General features: G+C 55.4%; 1 protein-coding gene across 3 annotated transcripts in view; it reads left to right on the top strand.

Moving 5' to 3' along the window:
- The first annotated feature begins 7,025 nt into the window (after positions 1-7,025).
- Positions 7,026-15,985, top strand: part of CTBP1 (C-terminal binding protein 1) — a 56,650-nt gene continuing 47,690 nt past the window's right edge. For 2 of the 3 annotated variants that reach the window (XM_049886567.1, XM_049886566.1), the window contains exon 1: positions 7,026-7,240. In XM_049886567.1, coding sequence (XP_049742524.1) covers positions 7,201-7,240 — 40 coding nt within the window. In that variant the 5' untranslated portion in view covers positions 7,026-7,200. The remainder of the gene's footprint in view (positions 7,241-15,985) is intronic. The other variant, XM_049886568.1, reaches the window with a different exon arrangement.

Genomic DNA, 15,985 nt, shown 5'->3' with positions numbered 1-15,985 from the left:
TCTTGGGATTCATTGGCCTCCAGAGAATGTGAGCCAGAGGTCTTCAGCCTGACCCACAGACTTGGGACGTTCCTGTCTCTACAGCCACACGAGCCATTTCCTTGAAGTAAACCTCTCTCTCTGTTTTTTTCCATTGCACTGGTTTTGCTTCTCTAGAGAACCCAGCCTAAGACAGAAGCTTCACCAGGAGGCCACTATGAGCTGTGCCAGGTGGGGTGGGCACACCTTGGGCAATGCCTATAGCAGAAACACCAAAAGTGGGTAGCTTTAATGAACAGAAATTTATCTTCTTCTAGGAGGCTAGAAGTCCAAATTCAAGGTGCTGGCTCTGGGGGAAGTACTTGTCTCAGCTTCTGTAACCCCAGATGTTCTTTGATGATCTCTCTTTCGCCCATCCCTGCTTGCTTTTTTTCTGTGCCTCATCTGCCCATTTCTATCTCAAAAGTGACTGGTTTAAGACACACTCTACACTGATGTGGCCTCATTGACACAGGAAACATTGTTCCCAAACGGGATTGCACCCACAGGCACAGGGCTTAGGGTTCTAACACATATTTTGGGGAACACAATTCAATCCATTACAGGCAGGAACCAGCCAATGGGCTGGGGTGGCTACAGCCAGGCCAGAGGCAAGAATCTCCTTCTCGGGCCTTCTTGTCTGCAGCCAGTTCTCCAAAGGTAATTTGGGGTCTCTTGGGCCATGAGCAAAGGCAAGGTCAGGGAATGAAGGATGTCGCGGTGACCCAACAGATTCCTGGATTCTTTCCTGAAGGCAGGAGCTTGTGGTCGTGGTGCTCCTGGCCAGTCCCGAGAAATGCGGAGGCACTCAGGGGACTGGCACACTCAGAAGGGTGCATCAATGCTTACGTCTGTATTGAGCTGGTTCCGACCTCAATCCATTGGGCTCAGGGAGCAGCAGCATCTCCTGCCCACAGGGAGCCCACAGTACGCAGGAAGAAAGCCCAGACCCATAACTCTCATAGCGGGCATTAAGAGTAAGGAAAGGAGGTGGTGCTTATGGGAAGAGCAGGGGAGGGCAGTAGGAATAGCAAGTGCAAAGGCCCTGTGGTGGGCAGCAAGGAGGGCAATGTGGATGGAGCGTGGTGGGTGGAGGCCATGTGCTTAGAGCTGGCGGAGGGAGGGAGGAAGGTTAGATGAAAACTGAAGTGACCCCGGCTTATTCCTATCTCTGACTGTGATAAGCAGCTTGCACTTAAAAAAGTTCACTAAGGGGTTTGCTAAATACTCATATTCTAGTTTCTCATTTTCCATCTATAACTAGCTTATCCAGTTTGGAAGGTATGTGCGCATTTGAGTTCTAGGTGAAAGTTAAAGAGCATTTATTTTGCAAATAGATACCGAGTTCCCTATCATGATTTATTGAATCCCCCTCCCCAGTTTGCTGTGTTTTATGGCTTTTAAAAAAGTAGAGATAGCAGGATTGATTTTGGGATCCTCTGCTGTGTTCTAACTTGTGCTGGCCAGTGCTGTTCTGCTTTAAAAAGTTAGCTTTCGAATACAATTATTCTTCCTCCCCCAATTTTTTTTTTTTTTAAGGCTAGCCTTTGAAACCCTGGTGGCTTAGTGGTTAAGTGCTACAGTTTGAATCCACCAGGAGCTCCTTGGAAACTATGGGCCAGTTCCGTTCTGTCATATAGGGTTGCTAAGAGTTGGAATGGATTCGACTGCACTGGGTTTGGGTTTTTTTTTTTTTAAGGCTAGCCTTCTGTCAATTTTTAAAAAATGTTTTCATCTGTTTACTCTTCCAGTTGAATAATTTAGTCACATTTAAAAGAGCTCCATTTGGACTTTTTATTGGAATTACATTCAAACACTGAGAAAAATTGATATCCCTTATAATACTTCTCACATACTTCAGGCATATTACCAGGAGGGATCAGTCCCTGGAGAAGGACATCATGCTTGGTAAAGTAGGGGGTCAGTGGAAAAGAGGAAGACCCTAGACAAGATGGAGTGACACAGTGACTGCAACAACAGGTCCAAGTATAACAACAATTGTGAGGATGGTGCAGGACTGGACAGTGTTTCGTTCTGTTGTACATGTGGTCGCTGTGAGTCAGAACTGACTCAATGGCACCTAAAAATAATAACAATACTCAGTTTCCCAATTCAAGACTAGGACGTGATTCTCTACTCATTATTCTCATAAGTTTTACCATTTTCTTTAAATAGATCCTCCACCTTTGGGATGGTTATGTAAAGGCATTTGTTTATTGGCATTGTGCGTGTGACAGATGTTCCTGGTATACCTTCTAGCTCATTAATACTGGAATGCAGCTGTTGTCGTTGGGTGCGTCAAGCCATTTTTGATCCATAGCAACCCCATAGGATAGAGTAGAACTGCCCCATATGGTTTTCTGGGCTGTAATCTTTATAGAAGCAGATTCCCAGGTCTTTCTCCTGAGGTGCTGCTGGTGGGGTTTTAACCGTTAACCTTTCAGTTAGCAGTTGAGCACTTAACCATTGTGCCAACAGGGCTCCTTCAACACTGGAATATCGGTTAAAAAAAAGTTACCTTCTTCCCGTTCATTTAAGTTGTTCTGGTGGCACAGTTGTTAAGTGCCCAGCTGCTGACCGAAAGGTTGGCGTTTCAAAGCCACCAGCTGCTCCACGGGAGAAAGATGTAGCAGTCTGCTTCCATAGAGATTCTCACCGCCCACCCCCCACCCCCAAAAAGTCCACCAAACCTGTTGCCATCAAGTCGATCCCAACTCAGTGACCCTATAGGACAGAGTAGAACTGCCCCATAAGGTTTCCAAGGAGCGGCTAGTGGATTCAAACTGCTGACCTTTTGGTTAGCAGCACAGCGCTTAACCACTGCACCACCAGGGCTCCCCATAAAGACTATAGCCTTGGAAACCCTATGGGCCAGTTCTACTCTTTCCTATAGGGTCTGTATGAGTTGGAATTGACTGGACAGCAGTGGGTTTTGGTCTTGGTACCAGTTCATTTAGTAAAGATATCTTTGTGTGCCCACTATGTGTCCATTCCTGTGGCAGCGGTGAGCAGCCTGCAGAGCCTCATGGCACAGCACTGTCCGGCAGGAAGACAGTGCAGCAGACCGAGGGGCGGGGGCCGGGTGGCAGGACTAGAGGGCAGGTGGCTGGTGTGCAAGGTGGCCAGGTCACACAGGGTCTCAGTGGTGGTGACCTTTTCCCAGGTGAATGTAATTGGTTTGTATTTAGGGAGTGTTGGAGAGTGCTTAAGCTGGGCGGTGAGAGGCGGCAGTGGGGGATGGAGAGCAGCGGACGTGGGTGGAAGATGTGACCAGGTGGCCTGGGAGTTGAGTGGGCTTGGGGTGAGGGAGGGAAAGGTGTCGGAAAGCATCTCCAGGTGAGGCCACTGCAGAGGGTGTGCACAGAGAAGAGGGCCTGGCATTGAGGAGCCGGTGGTGGGAGGCGTGAGAGGAAAACCCACACAGGGCGAGTCCCAGAAACTTGGAGTTTCTTGAAGTTTGCAAAGGCTGCCAAGAAGCCATGCATGATAAGAACGTGATCTCCAAAGTAGGTGCCTAAAAGAACATATTCAAACTTATATGTGTGTGTATATATATTCAATATATATATAATACTATTTTTATACATAATATATACAGTTATATACATATATATATATATAGGAAAGCCTGGTGGTGCAGTGGTTAAGTGCTACAGCTGCTAACCAAAAGGTTGGCAGTTCAAATCCACCAGGTGCTCCTTGGAAACTCTATGTGGCAGTTCTACTCTGTCCTATAGGGTCGCTATGAGTCAGAATCCACTCGATGGCAATGAGTTTGATATATATATATGTATGTATACATACATATATAAACCTGTTGCTGTGAGTCAGACAGAGTGGAACTGCACCATAGGATTTCCAAGGCTGTAAATTTTTATGGAAGCAGACTGTCACATCTTTCTCCTGTGGCGCAGCTGGTGGGTTTGAACTGCCGACCTTTCATTTAGCAGCTGAGTAGTGCTTTAACCAATGCACTACCAGGTTTCTTCTCTCTCTCTCTATATATATATATCCAAACATGTATATGAGGAGCCCTGGTGGCGCACTGGTTAAAGCTAACTGAAAGGTCCACAGTTTGACACCGCCAGCAGCTCCATGGCAGAAAGATGTGGCAGTCTGCTTCCGTAGAGATTTACAGCCTTGGAAACCCTATGGGATCACTATGATTCTGAATTGACTTGATGGCAGTGGGATTTTGGTTTAAAACATGGACGTATGTGTAAAATGGTAGTGTCGTATCAGACCTCCTTGCCTAACTTTAGGAGGCGAAGAGAGAGTGACAATCAGCGTTAGCCCGAAGCTGACTCCCATGAGGTGCAGGTCAGACACACCTCCACTCTCCAGCCGTTTAGCCAGTTCTAACACCAGCCATCCCTCCCACGACACTCTCTACTTCTCTGCTGGGTTGGATAGTTCCTTGCAACGGCCACACAGAACTCACAGACCATACTCAAGATTACAGGGTTTATTATGTAAGTAACAGGTTACAATTCAGGATCTGGAACAAGTTGGAAGTAACAGGAGCTCAGGATACATTTCTTCCACTAGGACAGCTTCTCAGCCATGCCCGTAGGCAGGCCTCTGCCCTGCTCGGGCAAGTGTTACAACCCTTTAGCTCCACAAATAAGTGCCCAAAGGCACCCCACTCTGACAGCAAGTCTACCCGGAGGTGCTCAGCTCTCTCACTTCACGGCTTGGCAAGCCCAGTATAGCTGCCTTGCTCTGTGGGCCAAGAAGCCCACTGCACCACCTCACACCAGCCTCCTGGTTCTCTTGCTGTGGTGTCTCTGCTGCTGGACTCTGCTAAGCTTGCCACTGCTTCTCACCATCTCACGTCATCTCCAGTGTAAAAGCTCTCTTGAGTTACAGCTCTCCAATGCTATAGCTCTGTCTCCTTGGTCTAGCAGGTTCTCAGTGCAGGGCCCCTGGGTCTAAAGGGCGCACTTTGCTCCTGCCTCTTTTTGATGGTAGTGAGGTCCCCTCTCAACCTTGGATTGTTTTTTTTTAAGCCTAGTGGGATGACAAAACTGACCAATCCCCTACAAGGTTTCCATGCACCTTATTTGCATCAGCAGATTGTTCAATCCCCGTAGTTTACACACCTTATTTACATAGTTCCACCCAATCATTTTATGGATGTTATAAGAAAGACCATGGCTAGAAAGGTCATATAAAAGCAACTGACTGCACCTCAATATGTACATATATTAATGTTGGGTGTTGTCAATCCCAACTCGTAGAGACCCCACGTGACACAGTAGAACTGCCCCATAGGGTTTCCTAGGCTGTAATCTTTACGGGGGCAGATCGCCAGGTCTTTCTTCCGCAGATCCACTGGGTCAGTTTGAATCACCAACCTTTCAGTTAGTGGCTGAGCGCTTAACCATTGCATCACCAGGGCTCCTATGTATATACATGTCTATTTATGCAAGTGCATGTAACATTTAAATATACACGTAAAATTTAATTTAGATACAGAAAATAAGCGTTACGGATGCTTCCATACAGACTGACATTAACGTCAGCTGCTAGGATGGGGGTTAGATGTGGGGCTTGATTGTGTTTGGATGTAGATGGGAGTGTCCAGGAGAGGTGGATGTTTATGGGGGCCATATGCTGAGCACTCTGGGGCTTAGCGGTCACAAGACAGGGGAATGGCTACCGGCCATGATCTCCAGGCACCTCCAGGTAGGCATGGGCTATTTTGGTAGCAGGTTGTTTGTCTCAAAGTCCTGGCTAAAGCTTTGCATTTCCTTGTCACAAGCTCCCTGTCCCTTGCTGGCTGGATGAATTACACATTCCTGTCCATCTCAGGACAGGGCCAGAGCCTGGGCTGGTGATGGGAGGAATCCCGTTCCAAGTGAACAGGTGGCTCCCCTCAGGTACCACTGGGACCTTCCTGGCAGTGGAAATGTCTCCAGGCTGCTCCTTTGACCTGTGTTCCTGGCTAAGACCTGGATCCAGCCAGGTGCTGAAAGTGCAGCAGCTGAAAAGGCACACAGGTACAGGTGTATCCAAGACCGTGGGAAAATGGACCTTTTTTTAGAGAGAAGGAACTCCAGAAAGAACTTGGACACCTAGAATTGGTTTGTTTTGATTTCAGAGAACAATGATTCCTGTCTTCACAGCCTATTAGCCCCGGCGCAACAGAAAGCATTCCGGCTCGGCTCGAGGGACCAGGGTCTCCCGGGCTGGCTGCTGCCCTTCCTCATCAACAGGCTCACCTGCCCTTGGGGCTGGTGGACTCCCACCCTAGAGGGGCCCCCACAAGCCTCAGGGGCCCAGCTCGCCTCTGCAGTCCACCCCTGTGGAGCGCAGGCCGCTCCCCGGGGTTTGGGGTCCGCTGGCGGGCCAGTTCTCTGGCACGGACCCCGCTTCAGACACACCTGGCCTCATCTCCCCGGGGTCCCGCCTAGGCCCGGGGAACCCCTGCTCCGGTCCCTGGGTCCAGGTCATCGGGGCAGCAGGCGGCTCCCGCAGCCGGCTAGGGAAGCTCGTCCCGGGGGGTTCCCAACAGCGCCAGAAACTCGCTGGGGCGTCTGCTGTGGCTTCTCCGCGGAGCGAGGCCGCGTCCAGCGCCTTCCGGGGCCTGCAGGCCTGCGCATGGCCGCCGTCTGCGCCCTGGCAGCGCCTCCGTGCAGGGGCACGGTAACCATTCGGCCGTCGCGTCCGCGGAGCTGCCACCCGCGGCCGCGAGCCGGGTCCTACACCCGGCCGGCCCCGACGGCGCGGCGCAGGTGCCACGGGACAGGTGCGCCGGCAGGTGCGCCCGGCTCCGCCCTGCGCCGCCCGCGCCCCTCGGTGGCGCCCGGAGCTGTGGGGTGCAGGGCCGGAGCTGGCGCGGGTTCGGCCGCGGCACCGCCCAGGCCTGGGGCGGGGCCGGGCGGGCGCGCCCTGCAGCCGCCCGCGTCCGCCCGCGTCCGTCCGGCGCGGCGCTCTTTCCTGGAAACAAGAGATTAATCCGGCCGCTAAGCCCCGCCCGCCGCCCGCGCGCCGCCGCCGCCGCGCCTGTCCCCGCCCGTTCGGAGCGCGGCTGTCGGCGCGGCGCAGCGGCTCGGCACGGCGGCGCCCAGGTACAGGCGAGCGGGCGGAACAGCGGACGGCGCCGAGGCCGCCCCACGCGCCGGGCCAGCGGCGGAGCGCGCCGGACTCGTCGGGGCCCGCGGCCGCCCGCGCCTTTCAATGGGCAGCTCGCACTTGCTCAACAAGGGCCTGCCTCTCGGTAAGGCCGGGCCGCGCGCGCGCATTTCCGGCCGCGGCCGGCGGGCGGGCGGGCGGGCGAGGGGGCGGGGAACCGGCCGGCGGTGGGCGGTGGGCGCGGGGGCGGGCCGAGCGCGCGCCCGTGGGGGGCGCCGGCTTTGTGTGCAGTGCGCGTGCGCGCCGAGGGGGCGGGGCCGCGGGCGGGGCCGGGCGCGTGCGCGAGCGGGTTGCGTGTGAGTGCGCGTGCGCCATCGCCACGCCTGCCCCGCCCGCCCGCGCAGGTGACACAAAGGGGTCTGCGGGCCGGGCGGCAGCCCCCGGCCGGAGGGAACAGCTGGGCCCGGCCGGGGCTGGGACCCGCAGTCCTGCGCCCGTAGCCCCAACAGATGCCCCGATCCCAGGCCCGTGACTGCGTCCCCGGGGCCGCCGCATCCCCCTTTTCTAGGCGTATGTTTTTGCGGCCTGGCCCTACTGAATCCCCGGGTTCCGGGTCTGTGAACTTGTGGCCCGGCCCCATCAGTTCCCCGGATCCTGAGTCCACGACGCTGCAGCTCTGGCCCCATCAGAACCCCGGATTCTGGGCCAGTGATCCTGCAGCCTCAGACTCCTGAATCCCGGGTCCGTGATCTTGAGGTTTTGGTCCTATCAGAACCCCAGATTCTGGACCCTTGATCCTACAGCCCCAGTCCTGCTGAATTCTCGGGATCCTGAGACCGTGGTCCTGAGGCCTGGCCCCATCGGATCCCTGGGTCCCCATTCGATATTCAGATCCTAAGTCTGTAATATCTGGTCTCAGTCCCAGCAGACACCGCAATTCTAGGTCTGTGACCGTGCATTCCATGTTCCTCCTCTGGACGCCTGCTTTTCAGGCCCTTGATCCTGCGGCTTGGCCCTACTGGATCCATGGCTTCTGGGCTTACGATCCTGTAACCCTGGTCCCCATAAATGCCAGGCTGGTGATCCCGCATCCCTGTCCCTCCAAGTCCCCAGACCTCAGGCTGGTGATTCTGTGGCCCCTGTCCCTCCTCCAAATCCCCAGATTCTATGCTGGTGATCCTGTATCCCTCATCCCTCCCCCAAGTCCCTAGATCCCAGGCTGGTAATCCTGTGGCCCCTGTTCCTCTTCCAAGTCTCCAGATCCCAGGCTGGTGATCCTGTGGCCCCTGTCCCTCCTCCAAGTCCCCAGATTCTATGCTGGTGATCCTGTATCCCCCATCCCTCCCCCAAGTCCCCAGATCCCAGGCTGGTAATCCTGTGGCCTCTGTTCCTCTTCCAAGTCCCCAGATCCCAGGCTGGTGATCCTGTGGCCTCCAACCCTCCTCCACGTCCCCAGATCCCAGGCTGGTGATCCTGTGGCCTCCAACCCTCCTCCAAGTCCCCAGATCCCAGGCTGGTGATCCTTTGGCCCCGTCCCTCCTCCAAGTCCCCAGATCCCAGGCTGGTGATCCTGTGGCCCCGTCCCTCCTCCAAGTTCCCAGATCCCAGGCTGGTGATCCTTTGGCCCCGTCCCTCCTCCAAGTCCCCGGAGCCCAGGCTGGTGATCCTGTATCCCCCGTCCCTCCTCCAAGTCCCCAGGTCCCAGGCTGGTGATCCTGTGGCCCCCGTCCCTCCTCCAAGTCCCCAGATCCCAGGCTGGTGATCCTGTGGCCTCCAACCCTCCTCCAAGTCCCCAGATCCCAGGCTGGTGATCCTGTGGCCTCCAACCCTCCTCCAAGGCCCCAGATCCCAGGCTGGTGATCCTTTGGCCTCTGTCCCCTCCAAGTCCCCAGGGCCCCAGGTTCAAGGCCTGTGATCCTGTGGCCCCAGCAGACCCCCCAACAGCTGCCCCCAGCTCCACTTCGTCTTGCCGGAGCCAGTCTAGCCTCACGTGGCCCGTCGTTTGACTCCCTTACTTCATTTGTGATCTTCCCTTCACACATATTCCCTCCGAGGAAAGCTCTGGAAGCGAGTGTTTACTATGATACAGTAGGATACAAAGACCAAGTCTCAGTAGGGTGTAAGGATGGGATTCGCTGCAAACAACTTGCTTTGAAAGAAGAAAAAACCTTGTATTTCCTAAGAACAGTTATACATTTTGGCCAAGCGGAGGAGTCGGAAAGAAACTGTCGTGAACTTTTTACCCCTCCTCTGTGAGTCTAGCCTCGTTTCCTGTGTTGGTGGCCACGGGGCAGCCAGGGTGGGGGGACTGATTTCTCCAAGCTTCGCTTGTTGATTTGGGGCTTTTGTGGCATTACAGACTAGAAAGAAAGTAGTAACCCTCAAGCTAAAGGGTTTTCTCTGAAGAAAAACAGCCATCTCAAAATGGAGCGTATGTGGAGGGTGCTGGGGCGGGCTTCGGTGACTCCAGCGATTTTAGAGGCATTTTGTTTGGTGGCAGGCCTGCTAGTGCCGTGTGAATTTTTAAACTAAATTTCCTAAATACGTAAAATGAAAACGTGACCGACCAGCTAGTGGGGAGGGCAGCCTCTCTGTTCGTGGCTTTCAGTTGGTCACTTCAGCTCATGAGCTGTGCAGCCCGGGGGTCGTGCAGCCAGGGCATCTTTGGGTCTGTGTGAGCGGGGAGGGAGAGCTGGAATCCCACAGTCCCCGCACATGATTTGAGGAAACTCCACGCGATGCGCTGGGCTGGCCTGTTTCCACCTTAATAATTCAGGAGGTCGGGACCTGCTTCTGTTTGCCACCAGGGCGCCGTTTTTCCTCTCGTTTTGAAAGGTGGCAGAAGCAAAGCCCCTTATGGCGTTCTCTCGACCCTGTGGCAACACAGGGTGTCTGAGCCTTACAGACCGCACTGCTCTCCACGGCTACTCTGTAACCTTCCTTGGCTGGATGGCCCTGCTCCTGGGGCTGCAGAGGGCGGGAGGGAGGGAGGAAGGGAGTGGGCCGGGGCAGGGGGCCCACCGCTGATGGCCGCCAAGATGTGCGTTGGAGGCTTGTTATGGTCTGCTAGTTTGCGGCCTGTTGTCGTTTTAAGCATCTTATCAGACCACCTTGTAACGTGTTGTGTACAACAGTCCGTGGCCATTTTGCAATTCCTTGTCAACTTCCAGGGAGTGTGTGCTTGGGCCTCCCTCGTGGGAGGGGCAGTTCCAGGGGCAGTTCCGGGGTGCGGCCAGGAGGGGCCTGCCTAGTGAGGGGCCTCCCTTCCCTCGCCTTCCTCCCCTTCCTCCCCTTCCTCCCCTTCCTGGCCTCCTGGGCTGGGCCCCTTGACGCTGCTGCCTGCCCCCTCCCCCCCACCCCCACCTCTCCTCCCACTGGCCTGGTCATGCACCCCTACCCTCACCACTGTGCCCAGCGGGGCTGCACAGTCAGGGCCCAGGAGGCCTGTGGGAGGGACCACACCTGGGCCAGCAGGGTGGCAGGGTTGGAGGCTACTAGAACTTTCTCTGGCTGGCTGCCCAACCCAGCCCTTTGCCTGGGGATTGGCTTAGCCCTCTCCTGCCTGCTGAGAAATCAGGGCACCGCCTCTGGGCATGCCCAAAGGATGGCTTTGAAGCTGGAGAAGCCTGGAACCAGGCCAGGGGCCAGGCCCTTCTTACTGTGGTAATTTTCTTGTGGCCAGTTAGGACAGAATCATCTTCTAGTTCTGGGAAAAGAGGCACTGCCTGCTATCAAGAGAGGAAACAAGACCGAAGTTCTTCTGGGTATTCTGAACCATCCCAGTAGTGAACTCCTAGCTTAGCACCTGCTTCTTGGGGTGGCCTTGACAGTCAGATGGTAAACCTGGGTGGCCCAGGCCCAGCCAGCAGCGGGGAGTGGGGTCGTGGGTACCAGACCCTCCTGGCCTCCAGGTGGCTGCTCCCTTGGGTGGGAAAGAAAAAAGACAAAAGGCTGGGGAGGCCACCCTCCAGGGAAAAAGTTGTTGGAAAGTCAGACAAGGACAGAGGGAAATGCTAAAGGCCTCGGATTTCTGCTCCTCAGGGACCTGTGAGTTTGCCCGTCAATTTGCCCACAGCCATGACCTGTCTACCTTCCAGCCCCTTGTTCTCCTTTCAAGAGTCATGATTTTACCTTTTGTATTAAAATAAATGCAGAAGAGCATGTCCTTATAAATAAAACCCAGCGGGTAAAGAGGAGTTTCAAGGACTCTACTCCTAGCAGTCTCCATGGCGCAGGCCTGGTGCTGGTCCTTTTGTGTTGACCTGACTCTTGGATGGTGTTACTCAGGGGATCATGTCAGCAGGCTTCTGAGAGGAGTGCCCCTCGGCGGTCAAGGGCCCAGAGTCTGTCCCATGGACAGGAATCCCACTGTTCCCCCAACCAGCAGGTGGTCTCAGGACCCTCACATGACCTCTGAATGCCAGACCCCGTCTAATGTGGTGATTAGAGGGTAAACGAGTGAGCGTGTGCGAAGTGCCGAGGGTGTGTGCTGGCCTTGGCCGTGTGTGGCTCTGGGGTCCCCTAGTCCTGCCCTCACACTGCGTCGGGTGTTGGATGTTGCCTGAAGCCTCCAGAGAGTTCTTTCTGCGTTCATATGTGTGGACCAGGGCCTGTGAGCTCTGCTCTGACCCAGGGTTGGGCTGTCCTCACCCCAGGTCCCTTTATCTGCACGTGCCTCTCGTGGCCCCGCAGGCCCTGTCTCTCTGTCTGCTCTCCTGTGGCCATCTCGGCCTTTTGCTTCATGCCCCCTGTCTGCCTGCTCTTGAGAACGAACTTACTGCTGTGGAACAATTTTTGGCTTGTTTCCTGAGTTATCTGGTCTCCTTTTTTCCCTCCTGTTGCTTCCTGTTGTTCTTGCCCCTCTCTGAGGAGCATGTCTGGTTGGAGTGCCATCTGCTAGGTGTCCGGACCCCTGTGTGCTTGGGGTTCTACTGCTCTCGTGGGTTCTCCAGCGTTCCCTCTTCCTCTGCCTCAGCCCAGGTGTGTCCTTGCCTTCTGCCCTGCCTCCCTGCACCTGGGCTGTCTCTGGGTGCATCTGCCACGTCCCAGGACATCCTGCTGAGCCTTCACCTGGCTCCTGCTCCTCTTGTTCCCTCAGATTCCGTGAAATGGGTGCTGGGCGCCTGTGGCACGCCCTTATCCGGGGCCAGTTTGCCTTCCTCCCTCCCAGCTGCAGAGGGAAGGCCATGTTTTCTTTCCAGCCACTTTTCTTTAGCGTGAGGGTACAGAAGGTGAGGGAGGTGAGAGCTTGGCTGGGTGGGAGCAGGCCGTAGGGGCTGGGGACGGTAGGTCCCACTCTCTCCCCCCAGGTCCTATCTAGGATTCTGAGCAGTGGGTCCTGGGAGGTTGGAAGTGCCAGCCAGCCCTACTTCTGCCCACAGTCAGGAGCCGCTGCTTTTAGACAGTTGTAGCATACGGTTCGATTATCTGGTCACCTATCTCAAACAGACGATCTGGACATACCGGCCGAAGGGACCTCTGTGTAGAAGAAGTTGTTACCACTTTAAAGAAGTATCTTAGGCTTAGAGAGGTTAAGGCCCCTCCCTGGGCTTCTTCACTGTCCTTGTCAGAGTCAAGGGTCCCACCTGGCTCCTGGGCATTCCTGCCAACGGTTGTCCCTTGCCCTGTAGCTTGTGCAGTCAGTGCCTCTCAAGGGGGTCCCCTGCCCGAGTGTGGCTGGGGGCTGCTGTGCCGTCCTCACAGGCTTCTGCCGAGAACTCCCTTGAGTAGATCTTCGTGCCCCCACGATTTTGCCTCCCGTGGATCCTCAGAGAGTAGTGCCCAGGTCAGAGGGTCACACCCTGAGGTGTTCCATCCTGCGGCAGCTCTCCTTCTGGAAAGACTTGTCATCTTCCCTCCGCTGCTGGGAGCACTCCCAGCCCCTGCCTGTGCCAGGCACAATTTCCGAGGTGCTGTGCTCATCTGATACAGAGCCTCCTTGTCCCTCAGCTGGGCGGCTCCGAGCGGGGCATGGCGGCAGACCCCCGGCGCCTTCAGGAGGCCTGGCACAGCTACACGTGACACCTCCTGAGGAGGAACTGCAGCTTGTGCTGAGCTGGATTTAAAAATTCAGCGACAGCACCTTAAAGAGAGGGTGCTGCCCTCAGCGCGCTCTGGTGTTCCCACGGGCGTTTGGTGGCTGGGTGCAGGAGTTGACACGGTCGTGAAGCCAGAACTGTCTGAGATGAGCGTGCACGTCTCCCCGCAGTCCGCATGTGTCCACTGGGGGGGCTGGAGCAGTAAGGGGCCACTGGCCCGCTCTGGTGTGGGGTGGTCTGCACAGGGCTTCCCGCCACCTCCGTGTCGTGGACAGTCTCTTCCAGGAGCCTGGTTGTGGGACCAGGGCTGCATGGCGTGGAGTCCTGCTGGCTGCGTGTACCCGGCGACTCTGGGAGCCCCCAGGGGAAGGAGAGTCAGTCCTCCCTTTTCTCGTTAGAGCCGCTGTCGGGTCGGTTGCAGATCTGTAGGGTTTTCGTTGGCTGATTTTTGGGAGTTGGTTGCCAGGCCCTTCTTCCTAGCTTGTATTAGTCTGGAAGCTCTGCTGAGACCTGTTCAGCCTCACAGCAGCCCACAAGCCTCCCTGACAAACAGACAGTGGCTGTGCAGGGAGCTCACGGGCTGGGAACGAGGAAGGTGAGAACCCTATCTCTGAGCCACGGCGGCCTTCTGCTCTTCCCTGTTAGCTGCAGTAGAGTCGATTCCGACTCACGGTGACCTCAAGTGTGTCTGAGGAGAGCTGTGCTCCGCAGGGTCTTCAAGGCTGTGATCTCTGAGAAGCAGATCCCCAGGCCTGTCTTTCGAGGCACCTCTGTATGGGTTCGAACTGCCTACTTTTCAGCTAGTCGTGGAGTACTTAACTATTCGCGCCAGCGGAAATCTCTTGGGTGATCAGCTGCCAAGTTGAACGTCAAATGGCAGGTTGTTTTCGGTTGTGGTAAGTCGTTTGTGGCCTCTGTTGCCCTTGGGGTTGTGGTCCCACATGTCCCCCTGGCCACCCCTGGGTCCTGGCCCTGGACCACAGGCTGGGGAAGGTGAAGTTGGCATTGGTGCCAGCGGCAGGGGGTGCTGTGGCCAGCTTTGTGCTCAGCCTTGAGGGGGACTAGAACAGGGGCCACAGCTCTGTGAGATGCCTTGGGCCTGGGAGGAGAGGCCAGAGCAGGTTCTGGGATTGCTCAGAGGAAAACCAGCAGACATTGGGGGTGGTTTGGGTAGTGGGGTGTCGGCACAGGAGCCCAAAGAGAGGTGTGAACGGTGCTGGGATCCAGGGCCTTTCTGGACACCTCCCCAGGGCCCTGGTGTGGCCGGTGGTAAGGCCGGCGTGGTACCTCTGTGAGGTGCCTGTCTGAGGCGTGGATGCCGGCCAAGGCCACGCTGCCTCGGGAGGCTGGCTCTTCAGTGGGCTGGTTGCTGACTCAGCAGTCTAAGTTGCAGGGTCCTATAGTGAGGCCCAGGCCCTGCAGAAGGTGTCCTGTGTTGATTTTCCCTAAACTGTCTGTAGAATGTCCCATTAGAAGGGCAGGAAGTAATGTGATGTTTTCTAAATAATCAGTTATAGATTTTAATAAGCAGTGAACTTTAACAAGAGTAAAATTCCTATTTCCACATTTTGGAATGTGGAGGGAATTCTAAAGTATCGTAAAAAACAAGAGCCAAACCTGTTGCCACTGAGTTGATTCCAACTCATGGTAACCTTGTGTGTTACAGGGTAGAACTTCTTTAGAGGGTTTGCTTGACTCTAATCTTTATGAAAGGAGATCACCAGTCTTTTCTCGTACAGCTCCACTGGGAAGGTTCAAACCACTGACCTTTAGGTTAGCAGCAACAGGATTTAGGTACACACACACACACAAACTGTTGCTGTCGAGTCGATTCTGACTCACAGTGGCCCCATATACAGAGTAGAACTGCCTCATAGGGTTTCCAAGGAACGGATGGTGGATTTGAATTGCCGATCTTTTGGTTAGCAGTCGAGCTCTTAACTACTGAGCCACCAGGGCTACGTACACACGTACATACATATACGTTGCTGTTAGGTGCTGTCAAGTGGATTTTGACTCATTAGTTACCCTGTGTGACACAGTAGAAATGCACCATAGGGTTTCCTAGGCTGTAATCTTTACAGAGGCAAATCGCCAGGTCTTTCCCGAGGAGCTGCTGGGTGGGCAGCTGTGTGCTTAACCATTGTGCCACCAGGATGAGAAGGAGCGGCCGTGGCGGTCTAGAGGGGAGCCTACTCCTTGCCATGACTTGGTTTTGAGGAGGAGGAGGAGAAGCGGGGGGCCAGCCTGGCGGGGCTCAGATTCAGGGCCAGAGTGGGGCCCATCTTGCTGAGGATCAAGGATGTCATTCCGGGGACATGGGGACACCCTTGGAGGGTTTTAATCCAAGGGGTGACATGCCTTGGTTTTTGTTTCTGAACGCTGCCTGCTATGGGGAGGGTAGGAGTGGACGCAGGTGCTGGGACCATGGTGGAGAAGAGGGGAGCCAGAGGCTCAGGGGAACTGGCTGTGGGGCTGAGACAGGGTCAGGGCAACTGCAGAGTTGGGGCCCCGAGCAGCTGGAGGGATGAGAGCATTTACTGAAACTGGGGAAGGAGCAGGGGTTGTTTGGGGTGAGTTTTGGACATGTTGGGTTTGAGAAGTACAGCAGAGGAGTGGACAGTGGAAAGAGACGAGCCAGAGCAGGGGTCCCATCCTCCCGCATCTTAGAATTCTCCTGGGCTTCTGCCGACACTGGTACCGGGGTTCAGATGTGCTTGATGTGAGAGTGAGGGTAGAGGGGGCTTCAGAGCCCTCAGGTGACCCCAGTGTATGCCAGGTGCACTCCTGGCTTCTGTGAGAGATGAGGCCAAGGACTCCCCAGCCCCCTCCATGGTTAGGGCTGAGTGGGG

Source organism: Elephas maximus, chromosome 5 (assembly GCF_024166365.1).
Source record: "Elephas maximus indicus isolate mEleMax1 chromosome 5, mEleMax1 primary haplotype, whole genome shotgun sequence".
NCBI classification, from domain to species: domain Eukaryota; kingdom Metazoa; phylum Chordata; class Mammalia; order Proboscidea; family Elephantidae; genus Elephas; species Elephas maximus.
The sequence above is the reverse complement of the archived record's forward strand: the minus strand, read 5'-3'. Positions and strand labels throughout refer to the sequence as shown.